This window comes from Mesoplodon bidens (genome assembly GCF_964165515.1).
Source record: "Mesoplodon bidens genome assembly, chromosome: 4".
NCBI lineage: Eukaryota > Metazoa > Chordata > Mammalia > Artiodactyla > Ziphiidae > Mesoplodon > Mesoplodon bidens.
In genome coordinates, this window is record NC_138160.1 from 141,581,420 (window position 1) to 141,602,833 (window position 21,414).

General features: G+C 44.7%; 1 protein-coding gene across 1 annotated transcript in view; it reads left to right on the plus strand.

Annotated features, from left to right (window-relative positions):
• LOC308616401 (mucin-16-like) overlaps positions 1–21,414 on the plus strand; it is a gene marked incomplete at its 5' end in the record, with an annotated part of 102,317 nt that overhangs the window by 16,568 nt on the left and 64,335 nt on the right. Inside the window, one exon of the mRNA XM_081232649.1 lies at positions 9,442–9,843. Coding sequence (XP_081088775.1) covers positions 9,442–9,843 — 402 coding nt within the window. The remainder of the gene's footprint in view (positions 1–9,441; positions 9,844–21,414) is intronic.

Here is a 21,414-nt window from a genome sequence, read left to right on the forward strand (position 1 = left end):
CATGACCTTTTTTTTCTTAAATTCCATATATATGTGTCAGCATACAGTATTTGTCTTTCTCTTTCTGACTTACTTCACTCTGTATGACAGACTCTAGGTCCATCCACCTCATTACAAATAGCTCAATTTCGTTTCTTTTTATCGCTGAGTAATATTCCATTGTATATATGTGCCACATCTTCTTTATCCATTCATCCGATGATGGACACTAGGTTGTTTCCATCTCCGGGCTATTGTAAATAGGGCTGCTATGAACATTTTGGTACATGACTCTTTTTGAATTATGGTTTTCTCAGGGTATATGCCCAGTAGTGGGATTGCTGGGTCATATGGTAGTTCTATTTGTAGTTATTTAAGGAACCTCCATACCGTTCTCCATAGTGGCTGTACCAATTCACATTCCCACCAGCAGTGCAAGAGTGTTCCCTTTTTTCCACACCCTCTCCAGCATTTATTGTTTCTAGATTTTTTGATGATGGCCATTCTGACTGGTGTGAGATGATATCTCATTGTAGTTTTGATTTGCATTTCTCTAATGAGTAAAGATGTTGAGCATCCTTTCATGTGTTTGTTGGCAGTCTGTATATCTTCTGTGGAGAAATGTCTATTTAGGTCTTCTGCCCATTTTTGGATTGGGTTGTTTGTTTTTTTGTTATTGAGCTGCATGAGCTGCTTATAAATTTTGGAGATTAATCCTTTGTCAGTTGCTTCATTTGCAAATACTTTCTCCCATTCTGAGGGTTGTCTTTTGGTCTTGTTTATGGTTTCCTTTGCTGTGCAAAAGCTTTTAAGTTTCATTAGGTCCCATGTGTTTATTTTTGTCTTTATTTCCATTACTCTAGGAGGTGGTCAAAAAGGATCTTGCTGTGATTTATGTCATAGAGTTTTCTGCCTATGTTTTCCTCTAAGAGTTTGATAGTGTCTGGCCTTACATTTAGGTCTTTAATCCATTTTGAGCTTATTTTTGTGTATGGTGTTAGGGAGTGATCTAATCTCATACTTTTACATGTCCCTGTCCACTTTTCCCAGCACCACTTATTGAAGAGACTGTCCTTTCTCCACTGTACATTCCTGCCTCCTTTATCAAAGATAAGGTGACCATATGTGCGTGGGTTTATCTCTGGGCTTTCTATCCTGTTCCATTGATCTACCTTTCTGTGAACATTGGGGTGCATGTATCTTTTTGAATTAGAGTTTTCTGTAACAGACATGGGGTAACTTGTGATCTGGCAGGGTAGATTTAATAATTACAGAGGACTCCTATTGGTCTGTTTCTGGTTGTGTACTTCTTTGAAATGTGCAGTTGTAGAGAGAAATAACAGTGTAGTATGTTTCTAAGGGGATGGGTTTGTGTGAAAATCCTGTGGAGGTATGTTTCTGAGTCTACGTGTCCCTGAGGGAGCATACCTGTGGGGGGTGAGGACCTGTGACCAGCTACGTGTGTAGTGAAGGTTTGGGACGAGTGAGTCTGGGTGTGAATATCTCTGACCACAGATCAGTTTGGCTTTAGTGATAGGTGACTGTGGCTTTAAATAGGAGGACTCCACAGGCAAGGAAAAGAGGTAACATTCCTCTTTATCCTTTTCCTGAGAGGCTGGTCCCTGAAGTCCCAGGAAAGGTATTCACTCTGACCAGCTGATGACCTTTCTGCTGATAACAGGTGTCCCTGGAAGCTGGGTGGTACCCTTAGCTCTGTCTCTAGGGCCAACCACATTCAGAGAGAGAGAGAGAGAGAGAGAGAGAGAGAGTTTTGTTTACTTTAAACCCAATCATCCAGAAACACAATTGTGTTTTGTTCCACAGGTCACTTTTTCTTCTACTTGATGTTGGCAAATATTTCCCTCTTGCTATGGGACTGGGCTCCACAGGAGGAAGCTGAAGATTCGCCCTGGATGTGAATCTGTCGGGGAGAGACAGACAAGTCCAAACGTGTTGTTCAACTCTTGGCTTTCTCTGTCCAGTGCAGACAATCTTGGTGCAAGGGCTCCCTCCTGGTGTGGGGGCTGGGGTCTCTGATCCTCAGATATCCCTCCCTAGACTTCCCCCACTGATGTATGAGGAATTTGGGGGCCATGACAGTGGCTGTACACTGGCTTTGGAGCCACCTGTTCTTTTTTTTTTTTCTTTAATTTTTTTTGGAGTATAGTTGATTTACAATGTTGTGTTAGTTCCTGCTGTACAGCAAAGTGAATCAGTTATACATATACATATATCCACCCACTCTTTTTTAGATTCTTTTCCCATATAGGTCATTACAGAGTATTGACTAGAGTTCCCTGTACTATACAGTAGGTCCTTATTAGTTATCTATTTTATATATAGTAGTGTGTATATGTCAATCTCAATCTCCCAATTTATCCCTCCCCCCTACCCCAGCTGCTTCCCCCACTGGTAACCATAAGTTTGTTTTCTACATCTGTGACTCTATTTCTGTTTTGTAAATAAGTTCATTTGTACCATTTTTTTTAGATTCCACATATAAGCTATATCATGATATTTGCCTTTCTCTGTCTGGTTTACCTCACTCAGTATGACAATCTCTAGGTCCATCTATGTGGCTGCAAATGGCATTATTTCGTTCTTTTTTATGGCTGAGTAGTATTCCATTGTACATATGTACCACATCTTCTTTATCCATTCCTCTGTTGATGGACATTTAGGTTGCTTCCATGTCTTGGCTATTGTAAACCATGCTGCGTTGGGATGCATGCATCATTTCGAATTACGGTTTTCTCTGGATATATGCCCAGGAGTGGGATTGCTGAATCATATGGTAGTGGAGACACCTGTTCTTGATTCAGATCTCAACTCTGCTACTCACCAGGTGGAGGACACTGGACATGTTACTTAACCTCTCTGTGCCTCAATTTGCTCCTCTGAGAAATGAGGGTAATTGTAATACAGCACTGCCCAACAGAAATATAACGTGAGCCACGTGTGTAATTTAAATTTTTTGAATAGCCGTATTTTTTTTTTCGGTATGCGGGCCTCTCACCGCTGTGGCCTCTCCCGCTGCAGAGCACAGGCTCCAGATGCGCAGGCTCAGTAGCTGTGGCTCACGGGCACAGTTGCTCCGCGGCATGTGGGATCTTCCTGGACCGGGTCACGAACCCGTGTCCCGTGCATCGGCAGGCGGACTCTCAACCACGGCGCCACCAGAGAAGCCCTTGACTGATTTTAAAGCCCAAACTTGACTGTCTCCATGGCCTTTCTGCCAACAGCTCTTAGGAGGAAAAAAGGCAGATATTTTTCCACAGAAGGGACAACCCCAAGGGCCTCCTACGTAACTAAGGGGTTTCACTGTCACATGTGACCCCAGCTTGGGGCTTGCTAGCTGCCCGTGAAGAAAGGCTTGGGCAACACCAGGGTCTTCATTGCTCTGAGTGTCCTTCTTCTCAGTTTGCTCTGGACAAAATACCCACGCAGGAGTTTCCCATTTCTCAGTTGCATGCTTGAGATCTTTTTTTTTTTTTTCTCTAGGCTTCTTGAGCTACAATGGACACATAACATTGTGTAAGTGTAAGATGTGCAGTGTAGTGATTTGATACAATGATATATTGCAAAATTATCACCATCAGAGTTCAGCTAACTCCTCTATCACATCATATAATTACCATCTCTTTTTTTGTGTGTTGAAAGCATTTAAGATCTTATATAGCCAAAAAAAAAAAAAAAAAAAAGGGAGGAACTGAATATACGTTTTTCCAAAGACATACAGATGGCTGACAGATGCTGGGCATCAGTAGTCATGGGGAAAATGCCAATCAAAACCACAGTGAGATATCCCTTCACACTTTATTTTATTTTTATTTATTTTTTAAACTTACTTTTGTCTTTATTTCATTTATTTGTTTGGCCGGCAAAGCATGGCACGCAGGACCTTATTTCCCTGACCAGGGATCGAACCAGTGCCCCCAGCAGTGGAAGTGGGAAGTGTTAACCACTGGACCACCAGGAAAGTTCCCCTTCACGCTTTAGAATGGCTGATATCAGAGACCACAAGTGTTGGCAAGGATACATGTTTGAGAACTTATCCTTTAGGGAACATTATCTGCCCCATTCCTGTGGCTTTCTCAAGGGCCTGGGGGGTGTGGCATTGTATTCCTGGAACTGTACATTCAATGTTTAATTTTTTAAAAGCTTTCCACTTCAAATCAGGCTTCTCAGTGTCTGCTGAGTCCATTAACCTCCCAGGTGTGTGTGCGTGACCCTGGTCACTCATCTCAAGAGGAAAGTGGTGAGTTAGCCCCAAGTCAGGAGGGGCCCAGCCCTCTGGGGATGCTTTGTCCTAGAATAGGTTCTTTTCTTCTGGGCGCTCACACCTGCTGTTTCCTCCCCCTCAGGTGTCATCCCAGCACTTAGCAAGGTGTGTGATGACCTGTCTGGGAAACACCTTTCTTCTGGTTGCAGGGAAATGAGTCTTGCTGGCTTTGAGAGATGGGCACTGTATCTATTCCCCACATATTTCTATATCATCAGCGTGGAGTCTGTCCTATTTCCTAGGATATGCCAGGCTGACTTGCAACTGTGATGCTTTTCTGGGAATATTACTATGTTACAAACAGCACCCTGACATTTGCTAGCTCTGTGACGCTGCCACACCTTCTCCCTGAGTCTCAGTTTCCCTACCTGTAAGGTGTCTCTGGGTAACACCCACCTTGCTGGGTGGCTATGACAATTATTATAATTAAACAACAAGAATGACCTTTACCCAGATCCTGCTAGGCAGCAGGCACCAGGCCAGAAGGCTTTTCAAAGTCATGCTGACATTTAATAACTGGCATTTAGGGATTCCTGTATTAAAAAATTTTTTTTGACTAGGCTGAAACTGAGACAGGCTGGGACCTGAAACCTGGGACCTGGGACCCTTTGCTGAAGTGCTTGCACCTGGACACACATCTCCTCTCCTTGTGCAACACAATACAAAGAAACTACAAGGGACTAAAAATAACTGCATGCATGTGCAGTTGGGGCAATTTCTGGACAAAAGATACAGAAGACCAAAAAACCCAACTGCCACTTCTGAGGAGTTGGAGCAAAAGCAGGGTACTGTGCATGCACACTGCACACAGCACCACCAAAGGGTGGGCAGACCACCCCTCTGGCCTGACCCCTGGACACACCTCTACCCTCACCCCATAAAAGGGATCAGCTTGTCCCCCTCAGCGAGCATGGGAACCTGTTACATGTTTTCACTCCAAGCCTTGCCTGAATTTCCTGTCTGGCCTCTTGTCAATTTCTATTAATTAAGGAGTGTAAGAACCCTGGTTAGTAACAAAACCATTTCAATAAATTCCCTATGGACTCAAATGTTTGGTCCTTGGTGAGCCTAAAATTGCACTCCGAGGAAATTACTGAAGAAAAAATGGGGAAGGGGAGAGAGAAAGAAAAATAGAGGGAAAATATCGGCCTCATCTTGGGGTATTCCCTTAGGACAATGGAACATATAAGCTGGTTACATTTCTCCCTTTACATTGTCTCAGAGTCAGTTATACCCAATGTTGACTTAATATAAGGCTCTTTGTTAACATGAAAAATAGGCATAAACATTTTTAGACATTGCTTCATTTTTTTCCTCTGATCTCCTCACCTAAGTTTTAGCTTGCTGTGTGTAACTCTATATTCCTTTTTCACTTTGAATGAGGAGGGGTTTATGAGCATAAATACTATATTAATGAGAAAAATGCCTCAAAGATGCACAGACCATCCAATTTTTTTTAATTAGGGGTTTTTAGACTGAAGTCCATGAACTCCTGTGTAGGGTATAAATAGACTACAGATGGTCAGTAATCTTCCTGAATATTTAGGAGGGGCTTGGGTATCTGTGCATCCCCTCTCTGCACCCAGAGAATTAATAGATTTCATCAGATTCTCCAATGGATCCACGACTCCCTAGATATGATGCACCTCTGCTGTAGATAGTATAAATGTAATTCTTGGATCAAGCCAGACCACCAGAAAGTAACCTGTATCCCTCATTGGTATGGCCCACCATCAGCAAACTTTAATCCATTGGGTCCAAACTGAGCTGATTCTGTCCCCAGGGGACATTTGGCAATGGCTGAGGACATTTGTTTGTCACACCTGGAGAGAGGGGCAGACGCTATGGCATCTAGTAGGGAGAGGCCAGGGATGCTGCTGAACATCTTACAACACAAAGAACAACCCTGACAACAAAGAATTATCCAGTAAGTTCCACATATCCATAGGGCAAAGTTGAGAAACCCAGCTTGAACAAAATCTTCTGTTGAAACCTCAATCCTGGCTTGCAGCCAGGGACGTTACAGAAACTAATGGTTTGAAAGGCAACATTGCATTTATAGTACCAATGTCTTGGTGCACACGATCTGTTGGGCATCGCTCAGCACCCCATTTGGCCCAATTGCAATGATACAGCTGAGAAATTTCTTTCAGAATCGGCGTCAGCCAAAGCTTGGGCTCTCTTGAGCAAGAAGTGTCACCGAACGCAATTTCATGTGCCTGATGCACAGTGAGGCCAAACAAACCTAAACGTCAGAGTTTGGAGCAGAGAAAGGTTTATTGCGGGGCCAAGCAAGGAGAAAGTCGGGGTGTTGGGCAGGGGGGTGCTTATGTTCCAAAAAAACTCCTGAACTCCCCAAAGGATTTCAGCAAAGCATTTTTTTAACATCTTTATTGAGGTATAATTGCTCTACAATGGTGTGTTAGTTTCTGCTGTATAACAAAGTGAATCAGCTCTACATATACCTATATCCCCATATCTCCTCCCTCTTGTGTCTCCCTCCCACCCTCCCTATCCCACCCCTCTAGGTGGACACAAAGCACCGAGCTGATCTCCCTGTGCTATGCGGCTGCTTCCCACTAACTATTTTACATTTGGTAGTGTATATATAAGGCAAGGTGAGAGAGAAGCATGGTTAATTGTTGCAACCTTCTTGGTTCAGGAATCCTTTGTTCTTGCAGCTGCCCATGTAGGTCAGGTCGTGCTGTTCCTGTAAACCTCCGACTTTTTTTTTTTTTTGCGGTACGCGGGCCTCTCACTGCTGTGGACTCTCCCGCCGCAGAGCGCAGGCCCAGCGGCCATGGCTCACGGGCCCAGCCGCTCTGCGGCATGTGGGATCTTCCCGGACCGGGGTACGAACCTGTGTCCCCTGCATCGGCAGGCGGACTCTCAACCACTGCGCCACCAGGGAAGCCCTGTTCTGCAAATTTTTATCTCTATATGAATGGGAAAGTGTTATACCCTTGATGGTCAGAGCCTTGAGAACGAGCTGTCCTGTATATTTCAGGCTATAGGCACCGTTCTTAACTCAGAGCAAAAGCCATGGAGTACTAAGGTTAAAGTACAGGAAACAGATCTAATATGGAGTCAGATTTGTTCTTCCCTATGACAGAAGTGTGACTGTAATTTCTAGATACAGGGCATTTGTTCATTCAATAAGTATTTACTGCCTTGCCTGTCCATTGCCAGCTGCTGTTTTGGCTCTGGGGACAAGCAGTGAGCAAAATGGATACAATCCCTGCCTTCCTAAAGCTTTCACTCCAGTGAGAAGACAGACACTAAATGAGCTACATAATGTATGATATAATTACTGGCTACAAGGGAGAAGGAGTTACTTGGGTACAGAGAGACCAGTCTGTGCAAAGACCCTGGGGTAAGAAGGAGCACTGCAGTTTTAAAGAATCACTGGCTGGCAAAGTTGTGGGAGCCCTGAGGGCAAGAAGGTAAATCGTACAAAAAGCTAAGAAAATAGATGGCAGCCAGACCATGCAGCCTGGACCTGGCTGGCTGAGGCAGGCTTTGATCTTTGTCCTGGAAATGGAAAGTTAAGAAACACCTTAAGCTATAAGGAGGATGCACTGTAGAGGGCAAAGTAGATATAGAGAAAAAGGAGACTTTGCAGTTTTTTAGAGCTAATAATTGCTTTGGCGTCCATCCATCCATCCATCCAAATCACTGAATGTCAATTTTGCCTAAATACTCATGCTTTAAATCTGTGCAAGGACTGTGGAGAAGCAACAGCATCCGGGGGCTTGTTAGACATGAAGAATCTCAGCAGGACCTACTGTATTAGAATTTGCATTTAAACAAGTGATTTCCATGTGGATTAAAGTTCAAACAGCCCCACCATTAATATTACCAATACTGACAAGAGTCATCATGAGGCGTGGGATTTAGCATGGCCATTACCTGGCATAAGCTGGCAACTCAATAAATGGTAGTGCTACCATTTTAAATTTTGTAATATTGTAGCTTTAAGAATTGGGCTGCAACTCTGGCTGCTTCTGGTTAGTTGTTTGCCAGGCTCACTTGTAATGATGGGTATTTGTTATTCAGGGAATGTTTATAGAGGAGTGCCTCATTTTTAAACATTTTTATTGAAGTATAGTTGATTTACAATGTTGTGCTCATTTCTGCTGTACAACAGTGACTCAGTTATACAGTGACTCAGAATGTATATATGTATATATACATTCTTTTTTTTTTTTTTTTTTTTTTTTTTTTGCGGTACACGGGCCTCTCACTGCTGTGGCCTCTCCCGTTGCGGAGCACAGGCTCCGGACACGCAGGCTCAGCGGCCATGGCTCACGGGCCCAGCCGCTCCGTGGCACGCGGGACCCTCCCGGACTGGGGCACAAACCCATGTCCCCTGTATCGGCAGGCAGACCCTCAACCGCTGCGCCACCAGGGAAGTCCTACATTCTTGCTTTATATTCTTTTCCATTAAGTTTTATCACAGGAGAGTGGATATAGTTCCCTGTGCTATACAATAGGACTTTGTTGTTTATCCATTCTATATATAACAGTTTGCATCCACTAACCCCAAACTCCCAGTCCATCTCTCTCCCTCCCCTACCCTCTTGGCAACCACAAGTCTGTTCTCTATGTCTGTGAGTCTGTTTCTGTTTCATAGATAGGTTCAGTTGTGCCATATTTTAGATTCCACATATAAGTGATATCATATGGCATTTGTCTTTCTCTTTCTGACTTACTTCACTTAGTATAATAATCTCTAGTTGCATCCATGTTGCTGCAAATGGCATTATTTCATTCTTTTTTATGGCTGAGTACTATTCCATTGTAGATATACACCACATCTTCTTTATCCATTCATCTGTCAGTGGACATTTAGGTTGTTTCCATGTCTTGGCTATTGTGAATAGTGCTTCTATGAACATAGGGGGTGCATGTATCTTTTTGAATTATAGTTTTGTCCGGGTGTATGCCCAGGAGTGGGATTGCTGGATCATACGGTAGCTCTATTTTGAGTTTTCTGAGGAACATCCATACTGTTCTCCATAGTGGCTGCACCAACTTACACTCCCACCAACAGTGTAGGAGGGTTCCCTTTTCTCCACACCCTCAAGGAGTGTCTCTTTTAAAGTACATTTGTGGTTCAGGATTTTCTAAATTACCAGAGAGGTAACACTTGTCCTCTCTCCTCTCTCTCTTCTCTCCAGGAGGAATTACTCACCTGGACACCAGAGTTCTGCTTAGCCTGGATGCAACCACAGGGATTCTGGGTGATCGTTATGTGTCCACATCTCAGCCTTCTGCTGAGGGGCTCTGCACAGATGTGCTCATCTCCCCTGGGAGACCTCCAGGGACACACTCACTGTCCAGAGTCAGGAACATGAGTGATTCTTCTGTGGATACCAAGAGGCAGCTGAACAAGAGAAAGCTGATCAGAAGGGCAGCATCCAGCTGGGGTCCTCTGAGTTCCCAGAGTCCAGGCGCCAGAAGCCAGGGATGGGACCCAGGAGGCACCAAGGTCCCGGTATATCCAGTGCCCCCTGCCCAGCCACACCCTCCTCGCTCAGAGCTGAGGCACCCACCAGCCTCCCGTTTCCGGACCAGGGGTGGTAAGTCCTTGCTGTTTTAATCTTCCAAGTTGACATTGCTCATTCAAGTGTTTTACCGTCTTTGATTCTGACCTGATTGGTTTAACAGATGTTGAGGTTGTGCCTGATACCGACGGTCAAGGTCACTGCAGCCGAATCCTTCCCGGCATCACACAGCTCAGAGGCAAACAGTGAAGACAGACTTCAAACAAGTTGTCCCAATAGATTGCGATGATGTGGAGGTTAGGAGAAGGACCCGGGGTCCTGGCAGGGGGCCTAACCTGGGTTAGAGAATCTGGGCTTCTTCCATTAGGCACTGAAATTGAAGCTGGAGGAGAAGGAGTTCACCAGCAAAGGCGGAGAGGTGGGAAAGACACAGAGACCTAATTGATGTTTTTTTCTCCTTCCTCCCAGCTGCCTCTTTCTTTCTTCCCCTCTCCACTTTCTCCTTCTCTGCTAACCTCAATTGCCTTCTTCTCCTTCTCCCTCCTCTTCCTCCTTCAACTGTTTAAAACCGATTACCATTCATTTCTTGAGTCCTTCAGGTCATGGGCAAAGGCCCTGTAGCTTTTTTGTGCAGACCTCAAGCTCAGAATGGTTTTCACATGTTTAAAGGGCTAGGGCAAAAACAAACAAACCGACCCTAAATAAACTAACAAAAAACAAAACAAACAAACAAAAAACAGAGCAAAGAGGAATATGCAACAGAGACCACATAAGCACAGCTTATGAAACCTAAAATACTCGATGACTTTACAGGGAAAGTTTGCTGGGCCTTGGAGTATATGATGCATTTTATTTTCACTGTTTCTTTTTACTTTGGTTGTGTGTGGCTGCTAGAAAATTTTAAATTATATTGTGTTTTAAATTGCATTGTATTTCCACCAGAAGAACTGCTGCAGGGGGTTTCCAGCATCTGCTAGAGGGGCACACGTCCCCCCTCGGTTCTTGCTCATCTCTGCCCCCCAGTGCTCTCTGGTGAGTGTAGGTCAAGGTAGAGAGGGACAGGGGAAGCCAGTCGTTATTCTTGTTGGTTTCTGGCCTCAGACTTCCTGGGTTTGAATCCCTGCTCTTCTGTTCTCCGATTGTGGACACATTTCTTTCTTTTTAAAAAAAATTTATTGAAGTACAGTTGATTTACAATGTTGTGTTAATTTCTGCTGTACAGCAAAGTGACTCAGTTATACATGTATATATTCTTTTTCATATTCTTTTCCATTATGGTTTATTACAGGATGTTGAATACAGCTCCCTGTGCTATACAGTAGGACTTTGTTGTTTATCCATCCTATATATAATAGTTTGCATCGGCTAATCCCAAACTCTTAGTACTTCCCTCCCACGTCCCCCCTCCCCCTTGGCAACCATAAGTCTGTTCTCTATGTCTGTGAGTCTGTTTCTGTTTTGTAGATAGGTTCATTTGTGTTGTATTTTAGATTCCACATATAAGTGGTATCATGGTATTTCTCTTTCTCTTTCTGACTTACTTCTCTTAGTATGATAAGCCTCTAGGTCCATCCATGTTGCTGCCAACAGCATTATTTCATTTTTAAAATGGCTGAGTAATATTCCATTGTATATATATACCACATCTTCTTTATTCATTCATCTGATGGACACATTTCTTGACCCTGAGCATCTTCATCTATAAAATGTGGTTGTAAGAGCAATGCCTCTCCTCTGGGTTTCTGTCAACGTGTAATGAGATAACATATGGCAAAAGCTTAGCACAGTGCCTGGCTCACAGAAATCATTAGTAGGAGGACGGCTCCCTAAAGCCATTGGCTGGGGACCCTCTATGTCACAATCTCCCTGAGACTGAATGAGTTCTTCGTATATTTCAGGAGAGCCAGTGCACTTTTGCCTAGGCTCTCCTGGTCTGGCCCCACCTGAACACTTCCTTACAGCTCTGCCGAGCTGCTTCTGTGGCCATTTGGGATCAGCAGCCCATCATGGTGTTACCTGAGCTGGCTGACACCCACAGGTGTGGCCGGGAGACCACGGAGGCCAGTAGGGCATGACAGTCACTAGACCAATTCTGCAGGAGGGAGTCCTCCCTGCAGCAGAGAAACGCCACACAGCCTCTGCTAGGGATGAAGGAAGTGCACGCTGACCGCTGCCTGGCCAGCCAGCAAGAGCTGGGCACAGGGTGGTGCTGGACATTTGGGGATGAATGTGGTACCCGCTCCTGCCCTTGCTTTGTCTTCCAGCTCAAAGCACCAAGCAGACATGTCTCATTGGCACCAGCTTCATTCACTCATTCACTCTTTCGGCAAATATTTATTGAGCGCCTGCTTTGTGGCCACACTGGTGCCGAGCACAAGCGATGCAGAGCAAGCAAAACGATCAAGGCCTCTGCTCTCATAGAGGCAGAAAAAAGTGAACATGGAACTGGGTGAACAAGGGGCTGGGTGAGACTTCAGACAAGTTAGTCAGGGAAAGCCTCTCTGAAGAGGTGGCATTTGAGCCAAGACTCAATGGTGAGAGAGATCCTGCAAAGGGAAAAGGACTTCAGGCAGATGGAACAGCCTTTGTGAAAAGCTCTAAGCAGAAAATGTGTGTGGCATGGCTGTGGGGGCTTTAAGAAGGCTGGAGTGGCTGGGGTGTTGTGAACAAGAAGGGAGTCCTGTGAGATGAGGCCAACAGGATGGGCAGGCGCTAGCTTGGGTGGGGCATTTGTATCAGCCATCTATTGCTGCGTAACAAATTATCCCCCAAAATGTAAAGGTTTAAAACAACATTTGATATCTCACAGCTTCTATGGGTGAAGCATCTGAGTGCAGCTTAGCTGGGTCCTCTGCCTCAAGTTCCCTCACAAGCTGCAGTCAAGGTGTCATTTGTGGCCTCAGTCATCTCAAGGCTCAACTGGGAAGGGACTTGCCTCCAAGTTCACTGTTGGCAGGATTCGGTTCCCAGTGGCTGTTGGATTTAGGACCCTCGGTTTCTTGCTGGCTTTTGGCTGGAAACCACCCTCACTTCCTTGTCACGTGATCCTCTCCCACATGGCCACTTGCTTCATCAAAGCATGCAAGCCCAGAAGGCAATAGAGTTCGACAAGATGAAAGCATCAATCTTTTGTAACCTAATCACGAAAGTGACATATCATCACTCTTGCCATATTCTGTTCATTTGAACTGATTAATTAGGTCCAGCCCACACCCGAGGGGAGGGGTTCCCACAAGGGTGTGATTGTCAGAAATTGAGGATCATTGAGGACCATCTGTGAAAGCTACCTAACAACAGCTGACTGAGCCAGTGTGTGATGTTGGGTCTTAATATGAGTGCAGGGAACTAAGTAGGCGTTTACATACGTTCTTTTGCCAGTCTGCCTCTGACAAGAAAAAGTCAAGGGATCTCGCAGTGGAAGAGAGAAGAAGACTTTGTAGCTCTAGAGGTCAGAATTTGGACCAACAGAGGGATGTTATCATGATTAATCATAAGAGTTTTGATATATCGTGATTAATCATGAGTTGAATAAGGTAGTGAGCTCCCCGTCGCTAGAGGCATGCAAGTAGAGGCTGAAAGATTCCACATGGGGAATGTTGTAGCAGGTCCTTATAGGCTGGGCAAGACCTGAGCATTTTCATGTAATTAAAATCTGTCACTGTGGCACCATTGTAAAGACCACTCTTTGGAAGTTCTTCCTTGAAAGAAAATGGGTGAATAGTCCTGAATACCTAGGTGATAGTCTGGGCGGCTTCAACATCTCAGATATGGATTCTTTGTCCCCATCCCTGCATGCCCAGGCTCAAGGACTCCTCAAAGTTTCCTTCCCAGAGATGTCAGTGCCACCACCTCCTTGGAGGAGGGTCCCTGGGGAAGGACATCTCAGCTGCAGGGTTGTGGATGCCTTTGTGAGTACATTCATCTGTTTAACAAATGCACACTGAAGTACATGCATGCAGGCTCTGGACTCAGACCTGTCTGGGTTCAAATCCTGCCTTTGCCTCTCCTCCACTGAATGATTGATCAAGTCAGACGATTCCTCTGAGCCATGGTTCCCACGTCTGTACAAAGGGGGAAATATTGTGTAACTGTTAAGTTTGTTGTGAGGCTTAAAGAAATAAAACAGTTCCTGCCAGTAAGTGTCTTTGTATACTGTAAGTGCTCAAAAAAAAAAGTGGTGACGATGGTGATGAGGGTTACCGACTTGTTTGTTGACTCATCTATTCACATGGTCGTCTGGCAAACATTTCTTGGAGGCTGGGCTTTCACATCCCTCTGTGCTGCCTGTGGGGAGCTGGCATCAGTTCTCTGAACCTCCCCCGTGAAGTCCCTCCTGACTGGTCAGTCTCCTGGTGTATCAGTTTGCTATGGCTGCTGTCCCAAATCACCACAAATATAACGCCTTCAAACAAAACCAGTTTATTTTTTTCTTGGAGTATAATTGCTTTGCAATGTTGTGTTAGTTTCTGCTGTAGAACAAAGTGACTCAGCTATATGTATACATATATCCCCTCCCTCTTGAGCCTCCCTCTGACCCCCGCCCCATCTCACCCTTTTAGGACATCACAGAGCACCGAGCTGAGCTCCCTGTGCTATACTGCAGCTTCCCACTAGCTATGTATTTTAAACATGGTAGTATATATATGTCAGTGCTACTCTCTCAATTCGTCCCACCCTCCCATTCCCACCCTGTGTCCACAAGTCCGTTCTCTACATCTGTGTCTCTTTTCCTACCCTGCAAATAGGTTCACAAGTACCATTTTTCTAGATTCCATATATATGTGTTAATATACGATATTTATTTTTCTCTTTCTGACTTACTTCACTCTGTATGACAGACTCTAAGTTCATCCACATCACTATAAATGCTCCACATTTGTTCCTTTTTATGACTGAGTAACATTCCATTGTATATATGCACCACATCTTCTTTATCTATTCATCATCTGTCGATGAATATTTAGGTTGCTTCCATGTCCTGGCTATTGTAAACAGTGCTGCAAAGAACATTGTGGTACGTGTATCTTTTTGAATTGTGGTTTTCCCTGGGTATGTGCCCAGTAGTGGGATTACTGTGTCATATGGTAGTTCTATTTTTAGTTGTTGGTTGTTTTTTTTTTTTTGAGGTACGCGGGCCTCTCACTGTTGTGGCCTCTCCCGTTGCGGAGCACAGGCTCCGGACGTGCAGGCCCAGTGGCCATGGCTCACGGGCCCAGCCGCTCCGCAGCACGCGGGATCCTCCCGGACCGGGGCACGAACCCGTGTCCCCTGCATCGGCAGGCGGACTCTCAACCACTGTGCCACCAGGGAAGCCCTATTTTTAGTTTTTTAAGGAACCTCCATACTGTTCTCCAAAGTGGCTGTATGAATTTACATTCCCACCAACAGTGCAAGAGGGTTCCCTTTTCTCCACACCCTCTCCTTGTAGATTTTTTGATGATGGCCATTCTGACGGGTGTGAGGTGATACCTCATTGTGATTTTGATTTGCATTTCTCTAATAATTAGTGATGTTGAGCACCTTTTCATGTGTGTGTTGGCAGTCTGTATGTCTTCTTTGGAGAAATGTCTATTTAGGTCTTCCACCCATTTTTTGATTGAAACAAAACCATTTTATTATCTTACAGTTTGGGAAGTCAGATGTCTGAAAATGGGTCTCCCTGGGTTAACATCAAGGTGTCAGCAGGGGTGCATTCCTTCTGGAGACCCTCGGGGAGAACCTGTTCCTTGCTCTTTCCAGCTTCAAGAAAGTTGTTCACATTCCTTGGCTCATGGCTCCTACCTCTAGCTTCAAAACCAGCAGTGTAGGGACTTCCCTGGTGGTCCAGTGGTTAACGCTTCGTCTTCCAATGCAGGGGGTGTGGGTTTGATCCCTAGTTGGGGAACTGGGATCCTACATGCCTCGAGGCCAATAAACCCAAAACATAAAAAAAAAACAGAAGCAATATTGTAACAAATTCAATAAAGACTTTAAAAATGGTCCACATTACAAAAAGGAATCTTAAAAAAAAAAAAGCAGTGTATCATCTTCAAATCTCTCTTCGACTCTCGGACCTCTGCTTCCCTCCTCACATCTCCTTCTCTGACTCTGACCCTCACACTTCCCTCTTACGAGGACCCTCGTGATGACTTTGAGCCACCTGGGTAAGCCAAGATAATCTCTCCATCTCAAGATCCTTAACTCAATCACATCTTCAAAGTCCCTTTTGCCATGTAAAGTCACATTTGCACATTCTGGGGATGTGGATGTGGACATCTCTGGGAGGCCATGATTTTGCCAACCACATCTGGGTCCACTGCCTTGGCCCCCGCCAGCTGGCTCTCTAGATGCTTTCTAGGTCTCTCTTCCCATGAAAGGAAACTTCTGCCCCAGGTCACTCAAGTCTTTGGGCTTTGGTGTGTCATCCCATCTGTCTAAATGCTCCTCTCCTCTCCCTTTGTCTGGTATTACTCACCCTTCACGTCTCCACACCACTCCTTCCTTCCCCCCACCCCACCCCTAGTTTCACCAAGTCCCCAGATTAGATTAAATCCCCACCTTGTAAATCACCTGAAGTCACAATGGCATGCATGCTATTCCTTACTGCCTGCCTCCTTCGGGTCACTCGAAAGCATCCTAGGGGCAGGGGCTGTGACTCTTGCTCACTGCTACATCCTCATACCTAGCACAGCGCCAGGCGTGTCGCAGCCCCTGGAAACAACTTGTTAGTTTGAGTTGAGTCGTTGCCCTTTCTCGTCCTGCCCCGTGGCTGGCTTCCTTGTTGCTATATACAGGGGTATTCATTTCCTAGGGATGCTGTCACAAAACATCACAAGCTGGGTGGCTTCAATGACAGAAATGGATTATCTCAGAGTTCTGGAAGATAGAAGTCCACGATCAATGTGTTGTCAGGGTTGATTCTATTTGAAGGCTGTGGTGGAGACAGAGTCTGTTTCATTCCTCTCTGCCTGCTTATGGTGGTTTGCTGGCAATCTCTGGCAACCTCTGGCAACCCTTGTGTTATAGATGTATCACCCTGATCTCTGCCTTCATCTTCACATGGCCTTCTCCCTGTGCATGTCGGTCTCTGTGTCCAAATTTCCCCCTTTTATAAGGACACAGTCATATTGGATTAGGGCCCACCCTCATGACCTCATTTTAACTTGATCATCTGGAAAGAACCTATTTCCAAATACAGTCCAAAATCCCATGCACAGGTATTGGGGGTTAGGACTTTAACATCTTGGGGGGGGGGGACACAATTTAACCCATAACACGAGGCTTCTGCCCTCAGAGTCACCCACACTTGAAACCTCAATCATCTTTGCCTTCACTTTCACGTAATTCAGAAAATATGGGTAAAGGAACTTACTAAGTAAAAGAGACCCTTAAGCTGAGGGCTGGAGACCCCATGGCAAGTCCTAGAAAGTGTCTTTTTTTTTTTTTTTTTGGCCACACTGCACAACATGCAGGATCTTAGTTCCCCAACCAGGGATCGAACTCATGCCCCCTGCAATGGAAGTCTGGAGTCCTAACCACTGGACCACCAAGGAATTCCCTGGAAGACATCTTAATCCTGCTTTCAGGATCTGCAAGTGAGGAAGAGCACATGTGCCTTTGGAATTCCTATTTCTCAGGCTGTATCCCCTGGAGGAATGAAAACGAAGAGATTTTATTATTTATTTATTGCAAATAATTGCAAGAAAATATTTCCTTGGCTTGGCCCTGCCCTACCAACCTCTTCCACTTTTCTGAAGTCTCTCAAGTTCTCCCCCAGGTCGATTGCAGGAGGTGTCTCACAGACAGACACTCCCAGATAAGTGTGCTTATTGTCACCTCTTGCACCACTAGCTTTGCTACACCGGTACGAGGTTTCTCATTTTAGCCCCAATGGCAATGTTGCAAAACAGGTACTTCCAATGTCGAGTTTTTTTTCCACCCACATGATTCTTTTTTTTTTTATTGAAGTATAGTTGATTTACAATGTCCTGTTAGTTTCAGGTGTACAGCACAGTGATTCAGATATATATATATATATATAGATATATATATATATATTCTTTTTCAGATTCTTTTCCCTTACAGGTTATTACAAATATAATATAGGTTATTATATTGAGTATAGTTCCCTGTACTATACAGCAGGTCCTTTTTGATTATTTTATATATAGTAGTGTTTATATGTTAATCCCAAACTCCTAATTTATCTTTCCCCCCCTTTCCCCTTTGGTAACCATAAATTCATTTTCTATGTCTATGAGTCTCTTTCTGTTTTGTAAATAAGCTCATTTGTACCTTTTTCTTTTCTTAGATTCCATATAAGCGATATCATATGATATTTGTCTTTGTCTGGCTTACTTCACTTAGTATGATAAATCTTTAGGTCCATCCATGTCGTTGCAAATGCCACTGTCCATTTTGAGACGCACAGACGTGAGGTCATTGTCCAAGGCTGCACACTTGCAAAGTGGTGGAACCATGATTGAGCCCTGTGTGTCTGACTCCAGGACTTGCGCCTGTAACCCTGCCTTAATAAATCACAGCCCCAAGTTGATGGGAGGAAAAGCAGGTCCAGAGGAAGAAAGGGCACAGCATGGTCAGAGGTGAATCTGACCCCAAATCCATATAGGCTATAATCTTTTCCCTTTTTTAAGGGATTAGAACTTATGCACAAAAACTTGCATGGCCCAAGGCATTGTTTTCCAATACCTTCTTATGAAAAATTTCAAACATACAGCAAAGTTGAAAGAATGTTGCTGTGAACTCTCATATAACCACCACCTAGATTCTACTTTCATATTTTGCCATACTTGCTTTATCACACATCTGTCTATCCATCCATCATCCACTCATCGATTGATCGATCCATCCATCCCTTCATCCCACTATCTGTCGTATCTAAGCATCTTAATTTTGATGCTTCCAAAGAAGTTGCATTATCAGTACCATCCCCCTCTAAGTAGTTCATCACTCAGAGAGTTAACTAGAATTCAATATTTGTATATAGATTTTTATCTTTTGAGATCAAATTTACCTTAAGTGAAATGAACAGACCTCAGGTGTAATTTGCTAACTTTGGACAAATGCCTACTTCAGTGTAACCCAAATTTCTCTTGAGCTGTAGAATATCACCAACCTCACCCCACAGAGATATAACATTATTACCCTCCTTTTTATTCTTTTATATGGAAGTATAATGTATACCCAGTAAAGTCCACAAATCCTAAGTGGATACCTCAATGAATTTTTATATTAACTCTAAGCTTTTAACCCCTGGGCTGCACTTGGAGTCACTTTTCTTCTTGCTAACTGGATTTTGTCCTTGGGGTAGATTCTTTGATATTAATATAAATCAATTAGGTTTTTCAATTAAGAGTGATTTTTCTCCCAGATGACAGTTGGCAATATCTGGTGGCATTTAGGTTGTCACCACTTGGGAGGTGCTACTGGCATTTTGTAGGTAGAGGTCAGGGATGCTGCTAAACATCCTACAATGCACAGGACAGCTTCTTCCCCCCACCAACCCCCAGCAAAGGATTATCTGGCTCCAAACATCAATAGTGTCAAAATGAAGAAACCCTGATATCAATAGACCTCAAATCTTCCAATCCATCCATCCTCTAGCATTACCCAGATGTGTCTGGATTTGAGACTGAATCAGCTTAGGCTCCATCAAGGGGTCCTGCACACCATATATAAATAACTACACACCAAGATCAGAAGGGGCATGAAGCATGAAAGAGGCACAGAAACCACAGAGGGGGTGCAGTGGATCTGTTTCATTCACCTCTTTATGCACAGAGCTTGGTGCCTGGTGACTGGTAAGTAAGTAAATGAATCGGTCAGGAAACTCCTTTATTATTATTTTTTTGCACACCTCCTGCGTGTCAGGTACCCTCTGTGGTATTCACAAATCTAGGGACTGTAAGAGATCCAAACCCAGATGTGTGATCGTTTGGCCAAGCTCTTTCACGGAGGAAGTTACAGAGTGTTCTGGAAACCGGGATGGGAGGTAAGCATGCTGTCTGTGGGAGGCGGAGGTGGGGGGGGGGCCTTCATGAATCACAGGACCTGTAAACAAAGCCTTTGAAGGAATGTGTCAGGTGAAGAGAGGGAGAGCAGTCCTGACAGAGGGAACAGCCCGGGCAAAGGCTTGGAGGGGAGAGATCATGCCAAATGTTGTGGGCGCGGGAGGATGCTCTGGCGCTGCTTAATCCCTGGTTTATGGGAAACAGTGCGTTCAGGCGAATGCTCGGGGGCGGGGGTGGGGCTGGTCCCCGATCAAGATGTGCCTTAAGAGCCAGGCTGGGGACTTTGGACTTGATCGTGAGGGCAATGAGAAGGCACAGAAGAATTCAGACCAGGGGCGGGGCATGGACAGTTTCGCATTTTTGGAAGGTCATTCTGGGTGGGTGGAGGCAGAGGATGCGTAAAGAGGCCGTTTCAAAAAGTCAGAGATGACGAAGGCTTGAACTCAGGTGGCGTTGGGGGCAGAGAGTCAAGAATGACGTAGAAGTTTCCGAGGGTGGAAAGGAAGGGTCCAGGACAGGGTTTCACATAGCGCACCCCCAGAAGGCTGATTTCCCAAGGCTGCTAAGCCCTCATAGAGCTAAAGTAAATAGAATAGGGTGCCCTTCTCAACTCCACTGAGGAAATCCTAGGACTTTATTTTTTTATTCAGCAAGTATTTGAGGGCCCATTGTGTGTCATTCATGGGGGATAGAGCCATGACTAAGATGGACCCAGACCTGCCCCCCAGGGGGAAATGGAGACAATAAGCAAGTGAACAAATGGATGATACAATTTAGAAAATTGGCTTGGGCAGGAGGGGCACATAAAAAGAGAATGATGAAGTGGCACATGATGAATAAGGCAGGACAGTTTGCGGGGGTGGTGAAGGCAGACCTCTCAGGCGAGGTGATATCTCAATGGAGGCTTGAGGGATGGGAAGGTGCCAGTTGTGTAGAGTCAGGCAGAGGTGAGAGCAGGTGCAAAGGCCCTGAGGTGGGCCTGAAGCATGAAAAGAAATTGTCGTGAAGCGAGTCAGGCACAGAGGGAATAGCATGTGCAAAGGTCCTGAGGTTGCAAAGCCCTTACATGTGCAACTTCCAGCAAAGAGACCGGTGTGGTAGATCAGAGAGAGAGCGGAGAGGAGAAAGAAAAGAAGACTAAGAGGTGGCTGAAGCCAGACCCGAGGGCTGTGAAGGTCTTGGTGAGGAATTTAGATTTTATTCCACGTGTGGTATGAGGAGGACATTGGAGAGTCTGAACAGATGCACTGTGGAGAATGATTTGGAGCAGAGCAAGAAGGGAGGCAGGGAGCCAAGGAGCAACATGTCCTCATTGTTCAGGTGAAAAACTATGGGCTGGCCCAAAAGTTCGTGCAGGTTTTTCCATGCGATGTAATGGAAAAACCCGAACGAACTTTTTGGCTAGCCCAATATTATTCGGACAGGCCTCAGTTCAGCACCGCCTTCTGCCAATTACATTTAAAAATTTCTAAATATTATATGATATCACTTATATGGGAAATCTAAAAAAGAAAAATGATACAAATGAACTTATTTACAAAACGGAAACAGATTCACCGACTTCGAAACACACTTATGGTTACCAAAGGGGAGACAGGTCCGGGGGAGGGATAAATTAGGAATTTGGGATTAACAT